The sequence below is a fragment of the Choloepus didactylus genome, chromosome 6, assembly GCF_015220235.1.
Source record: "Choloepus didactylus isolate mChoDid1 chromosome 6, mChoDid1.pri, whole genome shotgun sequence".
NCBI classification, from domain to species: domain Eukaryota; kingdom Metazoa; phylum Chordata; class Mammalia; order Pilosa; family Megalonychidae; genus Choloepus; species Choloepus didactylus.
This window is the reverse complement of record NC_051312.1, coordinates 115602460-115630394: the sequence shown is the minus strand read 5'-3', so window position 1 is coordinate 115630394 and position 27935 is coordinate 115602460. Positions and strand designations below refer to the sequence as shown.

General features: G+C 33.9%; 1 protein-coding gene across 1 annotated transcript in view; it reads right to left on the bottom strand.

The window, feature by feature from the left end:
• CNTN5 (contactin 5) overlaps positions 1–27935 on the bottom strand; it is a 1285703-nt gene that overhangs the window by 256593 nt on the left and 1001175 nt on the right. The window contains exons 12-14 of the mRNA XM_037841191.1: positions 14570–14751; positions 3309–3445; positions 1345–1474 (exon numbers count right to left, since the gene is read on the bottom strand). Of these exons, the coding sequence (XP_037697119.1) occupies positions 1345–1474; positions 3309–3445; positions 14570–14751 (449 nt within the window). The remainder of the gene's footprint in view (positions 1–1344; positions 1475–3308; positions 3446–14569; positions 14752–27935) is intronic.

The following is a 27935-nucleotide window of genomic DNA, read 5'->3' as shown; positions in this document are numbered from 1 at the left end:
AAAGGTGGAGGTTACATAAAGAGAAAGTTCTGTATCTCCCATTTTCCACGTATCTGAATTTAATCCATATTTTACTTTAATATCATATAAAATTTAAGGTATTTTTAAAGAAACATTAGTTCAAAATTAAATATTTTATATTTCATACCAATTTGTATTTTGTTGGTTGTGATTATTCATCTAGGTCTGACCATTCATTAATATTGCTTTCACTAGATTCATATCATGGCACTTTTGAATCTGAAAGAAAACCTGAAAGATATGCCGAAAAGCCTACTACATCTCAGACATTTCTTAAATCAATCTGACAATTTCATAGGTAATTCATAAGTATTTTATGTCCATCATATAGCAATACAATGCATGGCACAACATTAAAAAATCATATGCATGTGTTTGAGATGTGCTAAGAAACTGGAAGAAAAGTTAAGGAATGTAAATGGGAAAGTTAAGGTAAGATATGTGGTTGACTACTATGAATAGAACTTACAACAGGTATTTTGAAAATAGGTCCAATGAATGAGAAGGGGACACATTAGGGAATGTCTCTGGGTAAACTATTAATTAGGAGAAAATTTCCTGGGAGAAAATGAATTAAGGTCATGTAACAGTCACTGTTTGTATTGCAAGCATCATAAAACTAAAGGTTAGGAAACCATCAAAATGGGAAAAAACGAATTCCATTTCAATGGCCCAAGTATTCTCAATCTGTGGAGTTTATTCCAGTGGACTGACCATTTCCCTGAGCATTTAAAGAATGGGAAAACAGTACAAGTATCCAGGTTATGTTCTTATCCAGAGTGCAACCCTTTGACATGGCTGTGCCTGGCTTCAAGAAGAATCTCCCCTTTACGTAAGGATATTTTGGTTGATGTACCTTGATGAGAGGGCGGTTTATGATCGAGTCCTGCCTTGTAGGAAGCACATGCCTACTGGTGGGGAGGAACTGCTTGGGAAATATTAATTATGGCCACGGGAGCAGGAAGAACCTGCTAGAAATCTACATTCTGACTCCCTACTCTCAGAGCATTCCTCCTTGAAAGCTGACATATTTATTTGATTTTGTTAATGCCAGAGAAAAACCATATTGTGTAAACCTTTTAACATTAAAAACTAACATTAGATGAATCTTATAAAGGAAAAAAAAGTTATGGGACAAACCACATACAATGAATGCAAACTTGGCCCCAAAGCATAAAACAAAATTAGCGAGACACAGTATTTCGTTTCAATTCATAAAATAGGCTTTTACAATGACATCATAAAACTTCAGTCTAGTGAGAAACAGAGCATGAAAAGAAACAAGCATTTTTTTTCCTATTTATTAACTTAGAAATTACATACCTAAAATCCTCAGCTCAGCACTAGCATAAATGGCTCCATATTTATTTTCAGCCAAACACTGATACATTCCAGCATCTGATTGATTCACATTGTGGATCATCAACACTCCATTAACCATCTCAACCCTACTCTGTAATGGAACAAAAAATAATTAGATCTAGAAAGTAAACAAGCGATACAGAGTTTGTGGGTACTCTCTTCTAGACCAAGAAAAAGGAAAGCCTCAACATTAATGCAGTTAAACATTATTTGCAACTTATCAACACAAATTTACTGTAATTAATTAAATAATTAAAATAATGTAAATAATTAAAAATATTTAATTATTTTGTTTATAAGGTGTCTTCTGTAAATTATAACTATTTCTTAGCCAGAAAATAGATTATATTTTCCTACAGTTATTCTTATAAGTCTTACATTCAGTTTTGTTTTTGAACTGAATTGCTAGTTGGGCTTGTGAAATACAATCAACAGATGATGCTTTTCTTTGCACACATTACATAGGTGGATTAGGCATTTACATGGTGGAAAGAACAGAGACTAGATACATGGCAAAATAGCAGAGGTCATAACAAGAATGTCTTTATCATATTGATCCAGTCAGAGTTCACCTTTTCTCTCACTTCATAACAAACTAACAAAAAGAAAAAAAAAAAAAACCTGTTCTTCAGCTGGAATTAGTATTGGTCAGAAACTATATTAAACTCTATTACCAGAAGTAACTTAATATGGAAGACAGGTAAACACAGGCCATTAGTAAATATAAATTTCAAAACTAAATTTGAAATTTTGTTAAAACAACCAGGACTTTTGTCTAGTTAATGCCAAGCAGATCATTGTTTATATGTCAGTGGGCAATGCTTTGATTATCAAACTATTTATGCCAAGTAATATGACATCATGTTCAGTATAAGCCCATTCACTTAGCAGAGGTATTTTCTGCCAGTGGAATTTACTTTATTTGGATGCTAGGGGTAGATATGTAAAAAGCCTAACCCCTTCTCAAGGTTTAGCCAGTATCCCTTAGAGACTTACAGAGAAAGACCAATGGATCAATGTCTCAGGATATTTTTTCCCCAGTTTTTTTTTTAAACAGCTATACAGTCCTTTTATATGTATCTATCTTCTTGCATATTTGCATTTTGTTTTGGTCTAACTGATTTTAGAATTAGAGAATGCTGGAGCTGGATGGGACTGGGGGGATGATCTGATCCAATCTCCTCATTGTACAAGGAGCAAACTGAGGCCTAAATGACAAGCAAGAGGCCTCTGTGGTGGCAAGACCTGTGTAAAATCTATGTTTGGAATCTCAATTTTATACACTTTTCCTCCATTTTGGCCACAAATAGTGAACTATTTTTCTTCTGCCCTCCTTCCTGCAAAGTCCACAATAAAGAAAAAGAAGTTAGTTAAATTTATTACCATTAATCAGAAATTAAATAGTAATTGGTTTATTTTCAAATCTAATACTTCTGAAGTTGTTTTAAAAGCATGTGTGGATTTACTGAAAAGACATTTATTAAATCTAAGGGTAGCAGGATGCCTCAGAAAGATCCCTACCAAGCACAAAGGAGATGGGATTCTACCCTAATCTCATCCTTTTAACAAATGTGTGCTCCTGAGCAAGTCACTTTACCTCTGGGGATCAACTCCACTCCCTGTAAAGTGGCAGCAACCAGATAGATGATCTCTATGTCAGCAATGCTTCTATGATAATCATGGATATTTTCCTACGACTTCATAGGACTGAAAAGAATTTAAGAAACAATGTATGCCTTAAAAACCTAATGTGCTAATTAAGGTAAAAAGAAAACTGCTTATATATTACATTTCTCACTGCAGAAGTATTATAAGGCAGAAGTAGGGAATGCCTTTCAATAAGACTGAAAGAAAGAGAGGCTAGTTTGTCCTGTATGAAATCCTGCTAAATTACATTGTAACAGGTTAATAGTTGCCAACAGTACCTGAGGCACTAGGGGAGCTCCATTCTTCAGCCAGCGGTATGTGGGTCTGGGTTTTCCAGTGGCCTTACATTCCCATCGGAGAGGGCTTCCACTATCTAAGTGAGTATCGTTCAGTTTTTCTACCCAGTGTGGATAGGCTGTAATTATGTAAGCATTAAAGAAGAGTGATTTTAGCCCTCAAACACTGTTTACCAAGTTCAAAATTCACATGGAAAAATACAATGCAATTTTTAAAGCAATTTATCAGCCACAGCTGTTTAGAAGCAGCACAGAATTCCTTATTACCAATAGAACTATATCTACTGTGTAAAATGTAGCACTGAAGACATTTTGATAATTTAAAATACTTTTGTAAGGAAAATGAAGTATATGTTATTATTTTCTTTATCCACTTTAAAGCAAGTGGTTTGATTCTTCCTGAGGCACTGGAACTTCTTTAGTACAAAGTCAGGTAGGGAGTGAGAAGCATAGCTTTTTCAAAGCATTGGGACATTAGCTTAGGTGGAAGTAATACCACAGGTCTATTTACTGAATAACTTTTCAGCTTTTTTTTCTTTAATAGAATCTGAATGACTTTGGAAAAGAACTTTGTAGATTCAAATTTTACTTGCTATAAAATGTTTCTTGATTTAGTGACACTCTTTACATAATATTTTTGAAAAAAACTTTCAAAATTATAAAAGTCAAAGAAAAAATTCTTAGATCAAGAAGGAGGTAATATAATTGCATGAAATTTGTAAGATACAGGTTCATTCATCCATTGATTGATTTGTCTACATGTATTCTGGGTTAAAAACTGTTGAAGCAATAAATATGAAAATTTTTGAATATTTATTGAAATATTGAACTTGATTGATTGTATCTTTGAAGCAATTTTTTTGGCATAAAACTATAAAATATTTTACTTTATCTGAGATAGTGGGGATTTTGTTCATTCATTTATATATGTGTTCATTCACCTCTTACTATTTAGAACTTGCTCAATCCCAGAAGCTGTTAAGGAAACAGAAACAAACAAGTCCTACCTTTAAGGAGTTTATACTGTGGTAGAGGAGGTATAAAGTTCAATGCCAAGGAAAAATAGTAAGGCAGGAGATAAGATGTGTTGAAGAAAACTGCACATGAATATCACAATAGTGGCTAACAGGACAACAGATGCCCAAAGTCAAAGCCAATTTAAAAAGAAGGAGAAAGCAAGAGAATGAACACTCATTGATTAAGTGCCTACTATGTTCTAGCCACTATGCTCAAGTCTCCATTAATCCCTGCAACATTAATCCTTAAACAGATCATTTGGGGTAATGGAGAAGTTTTGGTAATGAATGGTGGTGATGGTAGCATAGCATTGTGAACGTAATTAACACCACTGCGTTATAAATATGAATGTGATTAAATGGGGTAATTTTAGGTCGCATATATGTTACTAGAATGAAAATTTTTAAAAATAGGACTGTATAACACAAATAGTGAACTCTAATGTAAACAATGGACTACAGTTATAGTGCAATTACAATATTCTTGCATCAATTGTAACAAAGATACACTAATGCAAACTGTTAATGATGAGGGGTAGGGGTGAGGTGAAAATTATGTATTTTCTGCATGATTTTTCTGTAAACTTAGAACTTCTCTAATAAAAAAATTAATTAAAAAAACAAACAAACAAAAAAAAACAGATCCCATTTTATGAATCATGAAACTTTGACTAAAAGAGGTTAAGTAAATTTCCCAAGGTCATGCAGCTAATAAGGGACAGAAGCCACTTTCACAAGCAGGTGTTTGTGACTCCAGGGCACATGTGCTCCCTCATCCCTCTCTGGCAGAGTCAAAGATGAATTGGTAGTAACTGTTTCATTCCTGGAGTTATTTTATCTTCTGCTTCTCTCTACGTGGGAATTTTGTTTTCAACAGCTCACTTGCCTTCCGGCCAGTAGACTCTGGTCTTTAAGGAGAACTTCACCTTGGCATAGTCAGGATTTGTAAGCATTTGAAAACATTCAATGATTCAACTTCTAAGCCTGAAAGCTGTAACTTAAAAATATTACCATGGTGAGCTTTAAATATTGACCCTGATTTTGAATTTTGAAATCTGTTTGTAGTATGTCATATACATTAACAATACTGATGGGAATACTGAAAGCAATACTGCACTTCCCTTCCACATTTGGGCTTTCTCTAACTTTTCCTTCTCTACGTTGCTGGGCTACTGCACACTCTCCACGCAGACAGGTTTGCTGCCTCCCAATCACACTGTGCACTTTCTTTCAGCAACTCATGGCACATGGGACATTCTCTCTTCTCTGTCCCTTTAATTCTACTCATAATTCAAGATTTAGTCTAAATTTACAAGATATATTAATCACAACTTCAAAAGGGAGTCATGTGCACTTTCTCTGAACGCTGTAGTTTTTATTCACTTGGAAAACAAACGTATATTAGCTTGTTACCCCTCTTCTGTTACATTATTGTTGAAATTTTTAGTCGGTTGTGATTTGATCCCCCCGATAGATAGCAAAAACATTGACAGCATGGTTGACATGACATAGATACCTATTTTCAACACAACATTGACCTTCATCTATTAGTTATTGTAAAATGTTGGATAATTATAGCTATTGATCGGTCTCAATATACTATGACTAACACTGGAATATGCAGCTTGTGGGAGTTAAAAAGAAATTGAAAAGAGATCTTAAAATTCACTAAAATGAAAAATTAGTTAAGAAAGAATTTAAATATTACATTAAAAAATTGTATCATCTGTAAAGAAAAAACTAGAAATCAATAAAATATTCATTCAAACATATTTTGGATTACTCTATAAAATGGCCTAATTTAGAGACCTGATTCCAAAATGAATTTCTCAAAGGAATCAAACAAGTAATCAATGTAAGCAAAATGTATTAATTTCTGCTTTCCTTTCTTCTTCAAATGCTTATTGGACACCACTATGTATACAATGCTTAGTACTAGAAATTCAAAGATAAAATATCCCACAATGCTTATTTGTTGTCAGTTCAAAATCCAGTGAATGAGCCAGACAAGCAATTAAAATAGTATTCAAATTCCTTTTACCAACAATTCTAGAAATAAAGATGGACTATTGTACTACCACAGAATTAAAAAAGAACTATTGATTTATCAATTATTGATAGATAACAGAGGTGTGATTTTTTACCTTCCTCTTCTGAACTGTGATTTTCCATGGTTTATGAATCTTTGTACCATAGATATGCACAGCTATTTTTCTTTATATAATTAAAAAAAATTGAAAACAATGTAACTTCATAATATCATTTGGCTACTTTTCTAGACGCCATATATAATTAGTATAAGCAAACTGCTTGCTAATTAATTTCATGTAAGAACTTTCAAGCAAGCCCAGCTAAATAGACAGACAGACAAGCAGATACACACACACACACATACACACACACACACGGAATGTGGTTTGTGGATGTTACAATGAAGCTAATCTCCATACTGGAGAAAAAAATGTTATTATTAACATTGGATAGGCACTAACTACCAGTGAGGCTATTTGAATTTATGAATTGACATCCTTCATGACATACTTGGAAAATGTTTTATTCAAAATAAGGTCAGCTCAACTTTCACAATAGAGTTTGTTTTTATACTGTAAGATATTTTATAAGCTACTAAGTCTGTACTATATGAGCCAAAAATAATTATTCAAAAAGTTGTAGGATTAAAAAATTAAAATACGAAAAACTGAATTATAGCCTGAGAGCATTTGTGTTATCACAGTATTTGTCAGACGCTTAAGACAACAACAAATTTTTGGTAATATAAAATTGGAAACACAAAAGGTTACATTCAAAATTTTCTTTGGAGAGGACTTCAGGGAACTAAAGGGCAATGGCTCTGGCACCTGAATAATAATGCAGTCTGGATGGTGGGGAATCAGCGTCTATCTGAAAAAGAAAATTCCATGCTGGACCACATTTAAAATAAGCCTAATAGCTCCATCTATCTAGCTTTTGTCAGGTCACCTATTTAAGGCGTGGAAAACTGAGGAGACAGATGGTACTTTAAACCCAGAAGCTGTTAAAATCTCAACAGATGTGCTGTATATTGGCAACTACTTATGTAATACATTTGAGCTTCAGTTCAGTCTCTGGATTGCATTTTTCAAAACACTAAGCAGATGTGCATAAAGAGAACTCCTGCTTATTATCTCTTGGCATTAGGAGTTCTGTAACTCCCTACTGATAAATGCTAAGTGTTATTGGCCTCCTTCTTCGCTCCTCTACTCTTAAGTACTGAGGAGTCAACATCTTTTACCTACATAGATCAATTTCAATATTATGACTCTCAGATGTGGGCCAGTAAGAGGTAACATGGTGTATTAGAAAGAGTATAAACTTGGAGGTGGGTGTGAGTTCAAATCCCAGTGCTACCCTGTCCTTGTTTTAATATGTGATTGGGAGAGAGTTACTTCACTTTAATGAGTCTGATCTGTCAGCTGTAGACTGTAATTCCTATTTTAATGGACTACTATGATGATTGAATATAATACAGACTGGTTACTCCCCTCTAAGCCATTGCACATGCATTAATTTTTTTTAACTTTATCAAAAAATTAAAAAATAAACAAAAACAACATTTCAAACAAAACAAAACAAAGGAATAAGAAAAACAAATAACCTAAAATAATTTCTTTGCTTCCAACATGTTCCTACCATATTCCAAGAAAATTAACAAACCAAAATGTGCATGCATTAATTTTACATCATTTTTTAGTGTATGTGTGTGTGTGTATATATATATATCATATATATATATGTCATCATTTTCCTCACACCAGTAGAATTCAAGGCAAGAAAGTTTCTTCAAAGAAAAAGGAAGTAAATATTTCTTTATGAAATTATTGATCAGGAATGTATAATTTTATATCATTTCCTAGAATAAATGCTTAGCATATTTTAATGGCTAAAATTTCTTTAAAAATCATGCCCAATATAACCAAATAAAATTATAAAACAAAGAAAAACAGAGAATGAAAAATAATGATGAGTATTTTAACATATCCCATAGTTTTGTCTAACATTACTAAGAGTACTGTAAATAAGAAGTAACTACTCTACATCGCATTCTCTTTGCCTTCGCTCAGGTCTTCAATATCTCACTGAAAGGTAGCATCTTATAATTGGGGGGCAAAGAGGGCTTGAAATCTGGTATCATTCCCAGTACTACATTGGATTTTGATTCTACTGCTTTTTATCAATGGGACCTTAAGTATTGAGCTCTTTAATCCTTCTAGGTCTTAGTTTCCTTCTCTGTCAAATGGTAATTCTAATACCTAAGGGTTATTCGGAATTAATGGATGTAAAGTACCCAGTCCTACCATAGCATCTAGTACAGGAGTTCTTGGCAACATCCCTTCCTCAGTCCGTTAGTCTCTCCTGACTTTCATGCCTTCTTTTTAATGTACAACTCTTCTTTATGAATAACATGCATGTCTAAGACATTAATTAATATTTATAACAGCATTAGAGTTATAATAAAAATTATCCACTATGTGTAGAACATAATGCTTATTGCTGGAAAGAAATAGGAAAAATAACAATAAAGAACATAGTTTTTGCCTTGAAAAATTGTACAAACTAGAGATAAAGGAAGTCATTGACATTTGTTAAGATACTGCCGAGTGATTTAAAATACATAAGGAAGCCTACAATATCACACTGCAATGAAAATAAAATTTTATTGGAAATTTAGTATAGGGTTATGCAATTTTCCTTTAAGCACTTTGGTTACAGGTATGTTTAATATAGATATATCTCATCTAAATTATAAATAATATAAATAATAAATTATCTCCCTTTCTTTTTCCCTCCTTCCCTCCCTCTCTTTCTATGTTCATTTCTTTTCTTTCTTGGCTTCCTTTCCTCCTTCCTCCCATCCATCCATCCATTCACCCACCCATTCAACTTTCTGTCCCTCCATCCCTCACTCCCTCCCTTCCTTTATCCCTCTTCCACCCTTTAAAACTAAGGATGTTAATAAGCAAGGCTAAACTTATGTTGGAAATATGAGAACTTAAAATCCGGTGTAACTAGTTAAAATCAGGTTTTTTTGATCAATCATCAGAAACTAAAGGGAACAAAAATTATCAAGGAAATTATTTTACCAATAAACTATTTTATATTATAAACAAAAGGAATATTCAGTAGAGCAAGTATGCAGTTTATTCTACAGTTCAAATTATTTCCAAAATTTTGCATTTCACTGCTTTGCTACGGTTTTATTTTTTCTTTTGTGAGTATTTTAAGCATATTTTTATATTACAGTTGACATGAAAATTTACCTTAATTATTATTCATTTAACTACCATGAACTTATTTATGTTTTCTCATTCTGCTGTATTCTTTTGTATTATGTTTACCATACAGATGCTGGGTCATAAATAATAAAGAATGTGGCTTACGCTTATGTCCACAATCTACATTAGCACTCATTTTTGTAATGTTTTGCCAAAGAAAAATGAGACTTGGAAGGCTGTCTCTAGAACTCTGGCTCATCTTTTAAATCTAACAGCTGAACATGCAAATATCCCTATAATTAAACTTTTAAGAAGCAAAATAGCCTCACTACCGGAAAAACCCTGTCTTTTCAGTACTCTATGAATATTGATCATTTGAGTAAAAAAGGATTAGCCTCTCCCTCTTCCAACAGGAGAAACTTCCAACAGAAACCCATTCCACTGAGAGAAGATCCTAAACACAAACCACGGATGCAGTGGAACATTCACGCGTCGTGCCATTCCACATCTTCCGCCAATCCAGGTGGAAATGTTGGCCATGATGCTTTCTACATTTTACAGAGTTTGACAGGCAAGAAAGCCCACATGTCAAATATGACACATTTTCAAAATTCAAAAGTCAGGTGAGCGTGGAATAACTGGGATACTTCTGTAGGTGAAATATGGTTCTGTTCGTAACTGCCCCAGGACAACAGAAGTAAACTGGGACTATCCACGGCAAATCAAAATGTAAGGTCACCTGGTGGAGCCTGGCAGGAAGCTCCCCTAAACATGTAAAACAGTGAGAAGTCACATGCTTCCAAGATGTCTTCACCAAATGGGCAGAAATACATGTCAAGTAGCTTGCTGACCCAGTTTCTTTTTCTAGGCAAAAATCTAAATCATTCTTCTATTCAGTTTGTCTTTACTCAGCTGGCCACAGCGGACAGCTAGTTGTCCAGGACAGGGAGAGCCCACAGGTCATTTCTTACTAGAACACCCTCCCACCAGAAGGTTCACCAGTAAGACTGAATGAAAGCAGGATTTTTTTCCTACTTTTTTGGCAGAAATTGTTATTGTCCATGAATTGAGTAGCTAGAGTGGGGTGAGTAGCTAGAGTGGGGTGGGGGCATGCAGAGTAGTGCCATGTAAGAACCTCGGCCCCAGACTGTACAATCTAATTCTCATTTAGGGGTGGGTCATTGTTCATGACACAGAAAGCTTTGGGACTTTTCCTTAATAGGCTAAAGATGAATGAGCACTCCTTGCATTTTTTGGCAGTTTTGAGTAGCAAAGTTCTGGTTGAGCTCTGATTTTTCAGTATCAAATTTTTATCTGTAAAGGGGAACTAGTAACACCTTACAGTCGCTGTGAGGATAAAATAACTTAATGTATTTAAATGTTAGTCATTTTTCCATTGGAGTACAGAAACAGCATTTTCCCCCCTTTAGCTAGGAAGTTGGCCTTTAAGGATTTGTTAACAATTGGGTTAATTCAGCTAAATATAACATCCATGATCAAAAATTAAGCAAAAGTGCACTGGTGCTATAATCATAAAATCAGTTCATGACTCTTCTTTTCTTCCAGTATGCTTTCCCCTATTTAGCCTTTGAAGTACAGAACCTTTTGAAAGCTTTCTCTGACTCACTTGAGTAGAATGCGGTATACTCTGTGCTCCCCACAATCCTTTGCAAATGCTCTTTTATTTTCCTGGTTGCCAAAACAAATACTATGCAGTGGGTTGACTTAAGCAATGGGAACTTATTGGCTCACGGTTTTAAGGCTAGAAGTCCAAGATCAAGCTGTCACCAAGGAGATGCTTTTTCCCAGAAAACTATAGTGTTCTGGGACTGGCTGCGGGTGACCCTTGCTTAAAAAGACAAGTCCTTTTAAAAAGGACATGTCTTTTGCAAAATACATTCATTCCATCACAACATCTCAAAAGCCTTAAGTCGTTTCAACAATGCTAAGTCCAAAATCTCATTAACATTTGTTATGGGTGTGGCAGTCCTGATGCACAATTCTCCTCTGTCTGTGGACCTGTGAAATCTAGAAAACAAGTTATCTGCTTCCAATATACAAAGAAGAGGCAGGTATAGGAAAAACATTCCAATTCTAGAAGAGAGCAATTGCAGGGAAAACATAGCTCAAATCTCGAACAATTCCAAAACTCAACCGAGCAAACTTCATTAGTTTTCATAGAAGAGTCATCTGTGGATAGATGTTTTGTCCGCTGGGCCTGATGGAGTGGCAGCCACACCCCTTCTAAGCACTTAACCAGTGGCAACTGCTCTCTCCAAACACTGGGGTGAAGGCCCCACACTTTACCAATATTGGAGTGGCAACAGTTACCCTATACCACGGGGTACAAGGCCAGCCCCTTCCAAGCACTGGGGCAGATGGCTTGCCCCCTCCAAACACAGGGTGAGCCTGCCTTTCCCATACTTATGCATTGTTCTGCTCTCTTGGCATGAGGAGATCCCTTTGGTTAAGACCTCGGTTTCCATGGTTCTGCCCTTGAAGTTGTTCTCCCTTCAATTCATCTCTACTCTGTCTCTTTTAGTCCAGGCTGCCAGTGGTTCTGCTCATACCTATTTTTCAAAAATCGCAGCAGGTTTGTGTATATATAGTCCACAGGGGTCCACACCATCAGATAATGGAACTTTCCAAAGATCCTTCCTGCATAATTGCATTTCCTATCCTCACTTCCACTGAAATGGCTGACTGGACTAGTGTTCAGTTAAACCCTCACATGGAGCCCTATTCTCTAGGGTTCACTTTCCAGAAGCCTAGGGAGGTCCCTGATGGAGCCGCTTCCAGCCCTAATCTCAGAGCCCACTATCTAGATAAGCTCAGAATTTTCCAAACCATTAATTTCTGGTTTCTTTGTGTTTAAGAGTTCAGTTCTCAGCTTATGCCTTTCCTCTGTCACATCACTATCAGCTGCAAGAAGAAACCAGACTGCACCTCCCACACTTAGCTTGGAAATCTCCTCAGCTTAATATCCAAGTTCATCACTTTCAAGTTCTGCCTTTCACTCAACATCAGAACTCAATTTCATCAAGTTCTCTGCCATGTTATAATAAGGATTGCCTTTCCCCCAGTTTCTAAGTACCCATTTATCATTTTCTTCCAAGGCATTGCTGGAAGTACCTTTGACATCCATCTTTCTACCAACATTCTGTTCATGATGAATTATATATTTTCTAAAATGATACAAACTTTCTCTACAGCTCTCACTAATTTTTGAGTTCTCACAATTCCTTCTCTACCCATCACCCAATTCCAAAAGCCATTTCCACATTTTTAGCTATCTGTAATACCAACACCCCACTTTCCAGTACCAAAAACTGTCTTAGTTTCCTGGCTGCTAAAAGAAATAACATGCAATGGGTTGGCTTAAACAGTGGGAACTTATTGGCTGATGGTTTTGAGGCTAGGAGAAGTCCAAAATTAAGGCATCATTAAGGTGATGCTTTTTCTCAGAAGACTGTGGTGTTACGGGGCTGGCTGCCAGTGACTCTTGGTTATTGACTTTTCTGTCACATGGCAATGCACATGGCAGCCTCCCATGGCCTCTCCCTTCTCTTCTAGGTTCCACTGGCTTCAAGCTTCTGTCTGCAACCCCTGTGTGGCTTTCTCTCTCTGTGACCTTCCTTAAAGGCCTTCAGTAATAGGATTAAGACCCACCCTAAATACTCAGTCCACACTTTAAGGAAAGTAATCCCATCAAAAGATCCTACTCACAATGGGTTCACATCCACAGAAATGGTTTAAGATTAAGAACATGTTTTTCTGGGGTACATAGCTCCAAGCCACTACATGTGCCTTTATCACAGCACAAAGCATGCTCTGGTCTAATGGGGGGCTTTGCTTTTCATCTAATCCACTGGACCATGAATTGCCTTTAAAGCTCTATTGTTAGCATGTAGGCCAGTAATAGGCACTTAATAAACATTAATTAATTAAAGGAATGAATGAATGAAGTGTGATTAGCATAGTAAATCTGGTTGGAATGATGAGTTCCTAGAGGAGTTGTTAGAGATAAGGAAAGAAAGGTTGAATTCAGATATTAATAAGTTAGAATCCTCTAAGAGTCCCTGTAAAGGATGCTAAGCTTTTTAGGACGACTGATCACAAGATACTCTGAAAGTAAGGGTTTGCTTGGCAGAATCAGTAGAATAACAATTTGAATAGTTACATATTCAAAGCATCTGTATTTGCTTATATCAATGTCCCGGTTTATTGTATTCCTCTCTTTTTCAGTGTCCTCGTTGAGAATATTGTCATTTCCCAACTACGAATAATGTATTTTTAAAAACAAATATGAAAAATGGATACAATTTGAAATAAAGGTGAGATTGTGGATATTTTTGAAACAGATTTTTCCAATTCTTAAACACAACCTGGTTGGCTCTTTGGCATTTGGGGAACATTTTGTAGACCATCAAGGTTATTTATCATATAGATACATTAATTTAGGCCAGGATTCAGCAAACTTTTCTGTAGAAGGCACGTACTAAATATTTGAGGCTTTGTTGCTGTACAAAAGCCTACAGACAATATGTAAACCATCAGGTGTGGCTGTGTTATAATAAAATTTTATTTACAAAAATAGGTAGCAGGGCAGGATCTGGCTTCTGGGCAATAATATTAGGCCTCTGACCTCTGATTTAGGCAAAGTGCTTGAGTAAATTAATAAAGGTTCCAAGATTTTTATCTTAGAGTATAGCCTTGGTCTAGGAAAATATCTCATTTTTAAGGACATAAACATTCTATGCCGCTCAAAAAGCCTGTCAATTCCCCATTCATTTTTAATTTAAAGCATTTCGTTGCATAGGATAATTTTACACAACACTTTACCATGCAAAAGGAGTAGGATTATAAATTATTACGTTTGTTTTTGTACCTAACAAACAAAATTCAGTTAAAATTAATTTGCATTTTCAGTTTGTCTCTTGGGACTATTGCATCATGCTCTGCCAAAAACACTTACTGTATACTTGCAATTGTCCACGAAAGGAATTTTTTCCGCGTGAGTTTTCAGCTCTGCACTCATATACGCCTGAGTCATCCAGCTGTATGTTCGGTATTTCCAGCACTGCCTGAGATTTCCGCAGACGTGCTTTACTAGGAATATAACCATTAACTTTCATCCACGTGATTGTTGGAACGGGGCTATAATAGGGAGCAAAAATACTGTTAATGTACTTTCCACTATTAGGAACATAGATTTTGTTATCTGGGAATTTAAGCACTTAATAGGCTGAGTGCAATAAAATGTAATCACAATTAAGGACCATGTACTGGTTGAGATACTTCACTTCCCATGCAGATTGTCTGGTAAGTAGTCAGATTACAAGGGCTAGTTTCTTCTACTTCCACATTTCAGGGAAGCAATTCAGACACATTACTTTGTACACATTATACTTTATTTTAAAACATCTTAGTTAGAGTTTTTAAATGATGAAAGTAATTTGATGAAATTAACAAAAGTACAAAAGTAATATATGCTTATTGTAATGAATCATACAGAAGAAAGGTGATTTAATTAAATTAAGAGTTTTTCTGTACCCACCCATGCAAATTTCTTTTTTCTGCAACAAATACAGTTTATGTATAATCTCCCCCTTTGCGTCTATGATACATTTATACACACATACGATGACTTATTTTTGTTTTGCTTTTTTTAAATGTAAGTCTTGTGCATTTGCTATTTTATTATTAAAAGATCATAGCCATTAAATATTGGCCTGATTCATTCTAGTTAAAAGCTTCATATTATTCCATTGTATGTATGCACCGGAATTTAATTGTCTACCCCCTATGGTTGGAAATTCAACGTAGACATGGTTTTCTTATTTTCCCTACTATAAACCAATGCTGCTATAAACAACCTGCACATATATCATATACTATTGTTTTTTATTTTCTGCAGATGTTCACAAAGTAGGACTGATAGATCAAAAGGCATGAACATTTTTCATTTTAATAAGTACTGCCAGATTGTTTTTCAGTATTATAGTAGCAATTCCCCCTATCAGCAATGTATGAGACTGTTTCCCCTTATTCTTGCAGGCATTGTATGTGATCAATCTGTTCAATTTTTGTCAGTATTGATAGGTTAAAAATGGTATTTTGTTGCTATTTTAATTGATAGTTCTCTGAACTCTAAGAAAGTTAAACAACTTTTCATAATTTTATCGATCATTTGCATCTGCTTTTCTGTGAATTGTTTGTATGTTTCTCATTTTCTCTCATTTTCTATTTGATTTCCTACATTTCAAAAATTGATTTCTTAGAGTTCTTTGTATATAAGGGTCATTAGAATTTTGTTTCTCAGAAATATTCTTCCCCAGTGAATTGTCAGTTTATGATAGCATCTTTGATATAATTTTATAAACAACTTTTGGGAGAAATACACATTTATAAGATTCGTTCAATACTTCTGGGTTTTTGCTAAACTCAGGTTTATGCCAATAGCTTCTGCAGTAATATTGGTAGTATTTTTTTATTATTTATAAACCCTTGGCTCTTTAAGTCATTTGTAGTAAATTCACGTTTTTGCTTTGATATAGGGAATGTAACTAATTATTTAAGCATTATTTAAAAAGTAGAACTCCTTTTTTGCCACAATATTTTAAATGTTGCTATGCCATATAATTGGTTCCCACATATTTTAATCTAGTTCAGCCTTCTCAGTTCTGTCCCACTGATTTATTTATTACTAATTATTTTTAATGCACTTTATGCTCTAGACTCAGTCTACTTTTTCAGTTTGATTTCTCACTACTTCCTTCCATATCTCTTGACCCAGAAACACATCTCTCTGTTTCTAATCATATCTGTTAAAATCCTACTAATCCTCTGAGACCTGTCCTACATGTTTCTTCTTCAATAAAGTCTTTCCTTATTTGTATAGAAAGCTGTATTTTTTTTTTTTTTTTTAATAACAAGGTGCTTTGCTTATACTACTCACATCTCTTATAAATTCTGCCATGGGTTATAATTAGGAATCTATAACATTTGCATTATTTTTTTTCTTAAAGGAGTAATAGCAGTGTTTATTATTATAAACAATGCTATGATAAATACCCTTGTGCATCTTTGAACCCCTTTCTGATTCATTCCTTAGGAATAGAACAGAAAATTGAAATTGATGGATTTAAGAGTTGGCAGTTTTTGCTTGTTTGTTTAGGTACATATTGGAATAACCCCATGTGGGTTATATACCAGAATGGATTTTTAACATTTTTTATTTAGGATTTTTACATCTATATTAAAAGATGAGATTGTCTGTGCTTATTAGGTTTGCTGATTTGTGTAAGTCTTTATTTGCTATTAATTTTGCTTATTTATTTACAGCTATCTTTGACAGACTGGGTTTCATTGTGATGGATGATAGCTTGGTAAACATGTCAGAGCATTCCTAACTCCTTCTATAGTCTGTATCAGTTTAAATAGTTGAGAAATTATGTATTCCTTGAAGCAGTGATAGGATTCTCACAAAAAGTCATCTAGGTCTGTTCTATCAATGGAGGTAGTTTTTTGACAATGTTTTCAATTTCTTCTATGTTTTCATTAATTTTGTGGTGTTTAAATTTCTGCTTGCATCAACTTAGTTTTTTTCTCAAGAAAATCAACAATTTCATCTATAATTTTGACATTTTAGCAGAAAGTTATATATATAGCAATCATTTAAAACTAAAAAAATATATTACTTAATCATGAGAGGTCACATATTATATTAGTTAAGTGTAGGTTCCAAAGTCAGACTTTCTGGGGTATGAAAGATGGCTCTGCAACTACAAGTTATCAAACATACCCTTGGCTCAGTTTCCTCAAGTATAAAATATGGTAGATATATTACTCTTTATCTCCGAGGGTCATTGTGAAAAATTAAATGATTTTAAAAGCCTGGCACAGAACAGGCAGGCCAAAAAAAAAAAAAAAAAAAAAAAAAAAAATTTTAGCAGTGATGATGATGTTTGTATTCTCTTGATAATTTTAATAGCATGACTACACAGTTTATCTATTTTTCCCCTACAGAGATCACATTGCATGTTAGTTAAGAGCATGGGCCTAAGAAAACCTGGATTCAAATACAATTCAGATACAGACATGATGCATGACCTGGTTTCCCAACATAAGTTCTGTGAGTTTTGGTTTCTCTATCTGTAAAATAGGTATATTTATTTATTCTTCTGGAATGCAAAATATTTGAGGGCTGTGACCTCATTTATTTTGTTCAGTAGTATGTTCACAGTGCCCCATAGAGGTATGACACAGAATAGTATTTAATAAATGATTATGAAATAAATAAATAAATAATTCTCATAAAACGCTTGGCAAATAGTGAGCACCCAATAAATTCTAGCTATAATAATTGTTTAGAAGATTAGCTATGTCAGAGGTTTTCTTATTTATTAGTCTTTAAAAGAAACTTTTTTAGTTGTTATCCCTATGTTTTTTAAATTCATGAGTTTCTGCTTTTTTTGTTTACAAATTCCTCTTTCTTGATTCAGCACTTTATATACTGTACTCTTTTTGAGCTGAATGACCAATGTAGCTATTATTTTATGATTAATAATAAAAACAGATAAGAATATCATTTCCACTGATACCAGCTGTAGACCAGTGCCATATATTTTTATACATAAGGATAATGGCTTACATAGTTTCTGCTTTTTGGAACTTGCTGAAACAATCTCTGTAGCTAAACATAGAATCAATTTTTGTGTAAGTTCCCTCCTTATTGGAAAGAAGGCATACAGTTCTTATGACAGAAGTTTAAAAATTAGATCTTTGCTAGCTTTTGTTAATTATACAATTCAAATTTTATTTTAGTGTTTTTCAAATTTTAAAACATTTAAGTTTTCTGTCAAATCAAGTCTCCTATGGAACATTAGTATACTAAAAAAGAAAAAAAGAACAACATAAAAGCAAAACTGTTTTGCTTGAAGTAGGAATGAGGGCTATAGAGTTTGTCTGTTTATTCCTCCACTCCACAGAAAGCTATTGCTCTATGTCCTTTTTCATTTTTTCCCTAATTTATATGTGTTAAATTAACCACTATTAAAATTACTACCAGTGTCTGCACATATTTCAAAAATATATATTTTAATTCATTTTTTTCTGAAAATTAAGTTTCATAAAAATTCATATATTTTCAGGGTTTTTATTATTTTCAGCTATACAAAAAAACCCTCCTTCTGATTTAGTGATATTTTTACTTTAAGTTCTCTTTTTAATATGTTCCACTAACCTTATACTCTTCACCTATCTATTCTCTTACTTTTTTTCATGACTTCTCACTTTGTATTGATCTGAGTCCCCTAAATGGCAAATGGTTAGATTTAATTTTTGACTCAATTTGCAAACCTTTTGTCTTTAATGGAGGAATGTGACATTTTACTTCTGTTGTTCCAATTGGTAGCTCTTATTCTGCCATCATGGAATGATCAAATACAGAAAAACAATTTCATATTAAATGATCATGGCATAAACCTTAGGATAAAAATAATAATGAATTAAGAGTGTTCAATTTTATATGATTATAAAATTTATCATACAGATTTTAAAAATAAAATAGAAGTTAACAAATGAAAAAATAATGTTATAAATACAAAATTCAGTAGATGGGTTAAACATCAAATTAGACACAACTGAAGAAAGTATTTCTGAAAGTGGTAGATACATTACAGCCCCTTAGAAAGAATAATGCACAGAATGATGGGGATAGAAAATATACAATATCAGTTAACAGACACAAAAGGTAAAACCAGACAGCATGAGTCCAGTCAAAGACCCAGAGTGAGAGAATACAGAGAGATTATGTAATATCTGAAGATAAAATTGCATAAAAGTTTCCAGAAATAATGAAAAACATGAATCCATAAACCCAGGAAATTCCATGTGTACTAAACATGACTAAGACTATTGAACATCAATGACATATATTTAGAAGCCAGAGAGAGAAGACAGACTATCTACAAAAGAACAATGATTATAATGGTCACTGATTTCCCAAGAACAATGAAAGCAGAAGAAAATGTTGGAGTAGTTAAGCTCCATGTGCTTAGGAGGAAATTAGAAATAAATCTAGAATTTTGTATCTAGTAAAATTGTCTTACAGGAGTGAAGATGAAAAAAGAATTATCAAATTTGCAAACAAGCTGATCAAGTTTACCACCAACAGACTATCTAGACCATCACTAAGAGTGTACTTGAGGAAGAAAGAAAATAACTCTAGAAAGGAAGTTTAAGACGCAAGAAGAAATGACGTAGAAAAACTATTGGTAAACCTGTAGTAATGATGATGATGATAGTAAAAAATAATACATCTTGGCAAATATAAATAGATAGAACTAAAAAATGTACCAAAAAGAGCATGCAATTAAAGGCAAGAAATATATTAGAGTTGATGTATCCTAAACTATCTTTATTTGGAGAGAGGATGGCTAAGATACTGATGAATCTTAGACTTTAAAAATTCATGGTAAAGTTAATATTGTAGTCACTTAAAGAACAGAAAGAGTATAACTTTTCAAACAAATGGAGTGTATAGCAGAGACTGGAAAGCTCAGCTCTTTCCAATGCATTTCCTTTTTCTCTTGGGTACACATTTGCCTTTTTTTCCCTATGTAATTAGGCATGGCCAAGAAGCTGATTTCTGACAGTAAAATGTAATGGAAGTGTCTAACTAATTCTATGAATCCTCTACTCTCTTCTTCTTTTGGCCAGGTAGATATCAATTTTGGAAGTCACAGGTTGAATATAACAGTTGATTCTTGTTATTGACAGTAGTTACATTCTATTAAGTCACTCTAAGGACTGAATTAGGGGATATTCAGTTATGTTCTTGCTAACCTCTGGTCACATTTTTGTCAGCTGATCAATGAAAACTTGTTTACTATGTACTTCTGTTTAAAGACACCTTATTTAAAATATATTGTTGATTTCTTAACATTGAATTCATGGCCAACAGCACTATTACTTGTGCCTGAATGAACCTTATATAACACATGTGTTTTCTCCATAAGGTGCATCACAGCCTTCTTGCACTTAGGAACACTAGACAGTATTTCAGCACTATGCTTGGAGGTCATTTTAATCAGTGGAATTGCTGCTCAAAAGCACAAAAAAATGAGAGAAATGTGACATTTAAATTTACTGCTAAAGGGGTACTAGTTTACAGTATGAACAAGGCAGAGCATTGCTTTGTTCAACTTCAGCTGGATGATTCAATTTTTTTGTTGCTCAGCACATGTCCATGAATGATGGAAAAAGCACTAGGGGTATTGATTTGGGGGTTAGAAATAAATTTTAGTGAGTAGGCAAATTCACAAGTACAGAAACTGCAAATAATGAGGATCTACTGTAGCTGAGACTGGGTCCCTAAAAGACTGTGCCAAAGTACTTCCTCAACAATGACAGTCAATAACACTCATTTTGGACATTTACATGAATGAGAAATAAATACATATTTTAAGAAACTGAGATTTTAGGGTTTACTTGTTATACCAGCTAGCATCACCTTAGTAACATAGAATTGCTACATTGAAATGAGTACCTGACATAAGAAGGCATAAAATATTTGAAACTGGCTTAGCAGTTGTGGGGAGGAGGTGAGGATCTGATTTTTCAGGAGACTGAAAAGATGGAGACCCAAGTCATACAGTAACAAAAGTAACAAAACATTTTGTAAAACTGTTGCATTTTACAAATTCAATAATTTGGAGTTAGAAAATAGAATGTTAAAAGTGTGTGTTGATTGTTACTAGCTTCATTCATGAAGATATTATTAGAAAGAGTAAGCTCTGGAGACAATTGGCTGGATTGTTGACAGAATTAAAAGACAGCACAAACAATGCAAAATGTGAGAACTTTCTTGATGTGAATTATTAATTGCAAAAATGGTCTCATTCTCCTTTTCTGTCTAAATCCACATTCTTTCCCACATAACTTTATAGCTTCTCCCACTAAAAGATAAAGTCTGTTAGCCAACCCTTTGAATCTGGGCTGATGTATAACACGCTTTGGCCAAATGGCGTAGAAAAACTATTGGTAAATCTGTAGTAAGAGAATGGCCAAGAGAATGCAACTTTGAGAAGACATGTGTGCCTCTGGACACAGGCCCATTAAGAATCAATTCCATGCAGTGTTAAAGATTACTGTCTTCCTAACCAAGCCCTATGGCCTCAAGATAGCTACCATTACATTGAGAAAAAGAGGCATGGCTATTTGAGAATAACTTCTAGGGAACAAGATTGAGTGAAGTTACTTTTACATGGAATTGAGAGGAAGCAGAGAGATGAGAAGCCAACTAGATTTTTGAGATGACTGTATTACCAAATAAACCAAGATCCTGTATTTTAATATAAAAACATTTGACTATTTGAAACTTAAAACAAATTTTAGACTTCCAAATGTGCACCAACAAGAATGGAACTACAAAAGCTGTGCAGCCCCCAAGGAGAGAATACTCATTTCAGTTACGGCCATAGAGAAACAGAAAAAGGACAAATGTTAGAAGGTGGAGTCGAGGTGCAATGGCGGATAGACAAGGCAATTCTAAAGAGAGTGGAATCAGTGCCTAATCAAGGATACCCCCCAGGCCCTCCAACCCCACCCCACACCCATACCACCTCACTCCACATACAAGGGCAAGAACTTCACAACGAATGCCCATTCTTCTCTTCTCTGAATGGAATATTTTCTTCCTGTGAATAACCATTCCTGGTCCACCACTGTGTGAGGACACACAACTCATCTTTTAAGTTGATATGTTATAGAACCAGGTGGATCCATACCTGGACCTGATGGAAATATGGAAATTTTAGACTTTGAACTGAATGCAAAGACAAGATGGGATATGGTTCATCTCCCTTGGGGAGGGGGTATGTTAAATGTGTGGGAAGAATTGAAATGGTCGCTAGAACAGATGAGCTAGGTATTCACTAAACCCATTTCCATTTCTTCTGGGCACAGGTTTAGACCTCATCTTCCAGGATCACTTAGGTTGGGGAATGAGAGTGGGTTCTGACCAGTAAAACATGGGGAGAAGTGATGTATTGAAAAACAGATTAGGGTCACAGAAATTTTGCACAAGTTCCTACATGTTCACTTTCCCTTGTCTGCTGACTGGATGCTGATGCCAATGCCAACAGTAACTCATGTAGAAAAATAAATAGGAAACTCTTTTCATGTCCTTGTTGTAAGGAAGGATTATTTTTTCAAAAAAGATGCAAAGCATCCCTAACCCTAAAGTTATTGATACATTTGACTGTATTAATAATTTCTTTTCATTAAAGGACACAACAAGAAAAGAAAAATGCAAGCCATGACCCAGAAGTTATTTGCCACACAAATAACTGACAAACACTAATAATCAGCTTTGAAATTTGCTGCTTGTTAAATCATACTTTGAAAGTTATCACTGTTATGCATATATGTTAAAGTTCACAATAAAAATGCATTAAAAAAGACTAATAATCAGATTATATTAAAAAACTCATAAGAATCTATAAGAGAAAAAAAACTCATTAAAAATGAGCAAAAGACAAAAGAGGAAACATGAATGACAAATGTGAAAAAGCATTTAACCTCATTAATAATCAGGACAATGCAAAGTTAGACCTTAATGAAATTCCATTTCATGTCTAAGAGATTGGCAAAATGAAGTACTCTGAAATCTGATAATACTAATTGCAGGCAGGGATGTCAATTAATAAGTTTTATACACTGTTGGTGATGATACATATTGTTACAAACATTTTGTAAAACTATTGCAACCAACCTTTATAAAGGAGAATACTTACATATTCTATGATCTGGAAGATACACTAATTACAGTCTCTAGAGGAACTCTTGCACATATCCACAAAGAGTTGTGTACAAGATTTTTATAGCAATATTAAAAAAACATTTTGAAATATAATTTACAAACAGTAAAATGGATCCATTTTTAAGTGCACAGCTTGGAGAATTTTGACAAATGGATATATCTACCAAACTGTCATCTCAATCAGAATAATCAGGATAATCAAAATAATCAGGATGCAGAACATTTCCTTCATCCAAAAAAGTTTCTTCATGACTCCTTCCCAATCACCTCCACCCTGTCCTAGATAATCAAATGTTCTGACTTCCATTATATAGGATTATTTTTGCCTGTTCTAGAATTTTATATAAATTGAATTATTCAGTATATACTCTTTTGAGTCTGATTTCTTTCAGTCAGATAAGGTTTATGAGATTCATCCATGTTGCTGTACATATCAAAGTTTGATCTTTTTATTGCTGAATAGTAACCCAATATATGGATCACCACTATTTGTTTATCTAATCACCAGTGGATAGACATTTGGTTTGTTTTCAGTTTTAGGCTATTGTGAATAAAACTGCTTTATTCATTCATGTATAAATTTCTGTGAATTTATATTTTAATTTAAATTATTACTCCTAGTAAACAATTAGGAGTGGAATTGCAGGATCATATGCTAAGTGAATATTTAACTATAAAAGATACTGCCAGACTATTTTCCATAGTGGTTGTTTCATTTTACACTTCTACCAGCACAGTATGAAATTTTCAGTTGTTCCATACACTTGCAAATACTTGATATTTTCAGTCTTTTTCATTTTAGCTATTCAAAGTATGATTTCAATACGAATTCCCTGATAACTAAAATTGCTACACATTTTTTCACATTTTTATTGGACATCTGAACATCACTTTCTATGAAGGTTATATTCAAACATTTTGCCTATATTTATATTGTATTGTCTTCCCAATATTCAGATGTAAGAGTTAGTTATATATTCCGTATACAAGTCCTTTGTCAAATATATATTACAAATTTTTCTCCCAGTCTGAGGCTTGCATTTCATGTTTTAAACAGTTCTTTTGAAGTACTCAAGGTTTTAACTTTGATGAAGTCCTTTTAACCATTTTTAAAATGCCTTTTTGTGTCCTTTCTAAGAAGCATTTGATTACTCCAGGGTTGTGAAGATATTTTCCTGTTTTGTTCTAAAAGTTTTACAATTTTAGCTTTTACATTTAGGTCTATGATTCATTCTAAGTTTATTTTTTGTGTATTGTGTGAGATAGGGTTAAAGGTTCATTTTTTTTCAACATGTATCTTCATGTGTTAATAGCAATATTTGTTGAAAATACCCTTTCCACATTGAATTACCTTGGCACTTTTGTGACAAACTAATTGCCCTTGTGTGCATCTATTTCTGGACTCTATTCTGCTCTATCAATCTGTAAGCCTGTTCTTATGCTAATTCTTTATTGTCTTGATTAGTGTTTTATGGGGTAAATCTTAAAAGCAGGTAGTTTAAGATTTGTAAGTTTGGTCTTTTTTGTACCAAATTGTTTTGGCTATTTCAAGTTCTTTGAATTTCCATGTAAAATTTTAGAAGTAGTTTGCTAATTTCTGTACAAGTAAAAGCGTACTGGGATTTTGTTTGGTGTGTTGAATCTATAAATCGATTTGGGGAGTGTTCCAATTTGCTAATGCTGCCATTATGCAAAATACCAGAACTGGCTTGGCTTTTATAAATGGGTTTTATCTGGTTACAAACTTATAGTCCCAAGGCCATAAAAGCGTCCAAACAAAGGCATCAAGAATAGGCTACCTTCACTGAAGAACACCAATGATGTCCAGAAAACCTCTGTTAGCTTACAAGGCATGTGGCTGGCGTTTGCTCGCTCCCAGGTTGTGTTTCAAAATGGCGTTCTCCAAAATGTCTCTAGGTTTAGCTTCTGGGGCAAACTCTGGGCTAGTATCTCCAAAGTGTCAGCAAAAGTTTGCTTTCAATGGCCATCTCCAAAATGTCTCTCTAAGCTACAGCACTGATCTCCTTCTGTCTGAGTTCTTATAGGGCTCTAGTGATTTAATTAAGACCCATGCTGAATGGGCGGGGCCACACCTCCATGGAAATAATCTAATCAAAGGTATTCCCACAGTTGGGTGGGTCACATCTCCATGGAAACACCTAATCCAAAAGATTCCAACCTAATCAACACTAATATGCTTGCCCCCACAAGATTTCATTGAAGAAAATGGCACTTTGGGGGACATAATATATCCAAACCAGCACAGGGAGAATTATTATCTGAACACTATTGAGTCTCGTAATATATGAATGTGGTATATCTCTTAATTTATTTAGATATTTAATTTCTCCCAGCAATGTCATGTGATTTCTCAGTGTGCACATCTTGTGCATATTTTGTTTAACTTATTCCCCCAAATTAATTTTAGTGGATTTTATGGGGTAGATTCTTTAAGATAGTTACATACACCACTATTTCATGCAAAACAGAGAGAGGTTCACTTCTTCCTTCCCTATCTCTAAGGTACTTTATTTCTTTTCTGTGCTTTGTACTGGCTAGCATCCCTCATTAAATGTTGAACAGAGGTAGTGAGAGGAGGCAAGAACCAAGACATTTCAGCCTTTTGACATTTAGTATGATGTTTACTGTTGATTTTTCATAGATGCCCTCTTTCTGGCTGAGAAAGTTTCCCTCTAATCCTACACTGCTGATAGTTTGACTTTGTATGTTGAATTTTTCCATATTTACTAAAATGAACATAAGATTCTTTTCCTTTATTCTATTAATATAATGAATTACATTAATTGATTTCAAAGATAAAACTAACTTTGCATTTCTGAGATAAGCTATACTTGGTCATGGTGTATAATTTCTTCCTTAAATGATGGAATTCATCAGTGAAGTTTTCTGGGTCTGAAGTTTCTGCAATGGGAAGGTTTTAAATTACAAATTAAATTTCCTTAATATATATGGAGCAATTCTGATTTTCTACTTGTGCCAGTGATAGAAATTATGTTTTCAAGTAATTTATTTGTTCCGGTTGTAAAATTATTGGCAATATTGTTTGCTACATTCCACTTCTGTCCTTTTAACATTTAGGATAGAGATGTAGTGATATTTCCTCTTTTATGTTTCACAAAGATATTTTGAATTGTATGTCTTCCCTTTGATATTTACAAATTTTATTGATATTTCTAAAAATCAGCTTTGGGTTTCATTGTTTTTTCCTCTGTTGTTTGTTCACATTCAATTTCATTATTTCTGCTCTTTAATCTTTCTTTACTTCTATTAACTTTGAGTTTATACTGTCTTGCTTTTGCTGATTGTTTAAGGTAGAAGTCTCAATCATTGATACTGAAATTTTCCCATTTTAAAGGCATAAATTTACCAGCTCTAAACTCTGCTTTACTTGTATCAGACATATCTTGTGTTTTCATTATCACTCAGCTCAAAATATTTTCTAATTTCCCCTTTGACTTCTTCACCAACACTTTGGATATTCAGTTGTGCATTTTGAGTTTCCAAATAAATGGTTGGTTTCTGAGTATCCTTTTGTTTTTGACATATAATTTAATTTCATTGCAATTAAAAAACATACGTTCTAAATTTCCAATCCTTTTATCAGGTGTGAAATTTGTCTGATGACCTAGCATATGGTTAATCTGGGTGAGCATTCTGTGACAGGATGAAAAAAAAATGTATTCTGTTGTTGTTAGTTGTAGTACTCTTAGTATATCAATTAGGTCAAAATGGTTAATAGTTGTGTTCAAGTCTTCTGGACTTTACTGATATTCCATCTTCTTATTCTTCTTGTAATTGATAAATTACTGCAGAAGAGTGTTACATTAATGATTTTCTGTCCTGTTCTTCTTGTAATTGATAAATTACTGGTGAGAGTTTTAACATCTCCAACTATAATTGTGAATTTGTCAATTTCTCCTTAATTACTATGAGACTTTGCTTTAGGTATTTTCTCTGTTATGAGGTGCATATACATTTTGGATTGTAATGTGTTCCTAAGGAATTGACCTTGTTATTGTTATGAAATGCCCAGTTTAATCTTAGCCAGCATTCCTTGTACTGAAATCTACTTTATCTGATATGAAGAAAGCCACTTCAATATTTTCATCATTAGTACTTCCATGGTATCTTTTTACTTTCATCCTTTTGCTTTTTAATTATCTATATCTTTACATTTAAGCTGGGCTCCTTGCAGATGGTATATTATAAGGTCTTGTTTTTTAATGCATTCTAACACTATCTACCTTTTAATTGGTGTGTTTATTGAATTTACATTTAATATAATTATCTATCGGGTTTTAATCTAGCATTATAATAATGGTTTACTCTCTATCCCATTAACTTTGTTCTTTTTGTGCCCTCTTTCCTTGCCTTATTTTCTCTTAATTATTTTTAAAATTTCATTTTAGTTCTCTATTGGCTTATTAGCTCAAGCCCTTTGTTCTTTTTTAGTGTGTATTGTTGTTCTAGGGTTTGCAATATGTATCTGACAACA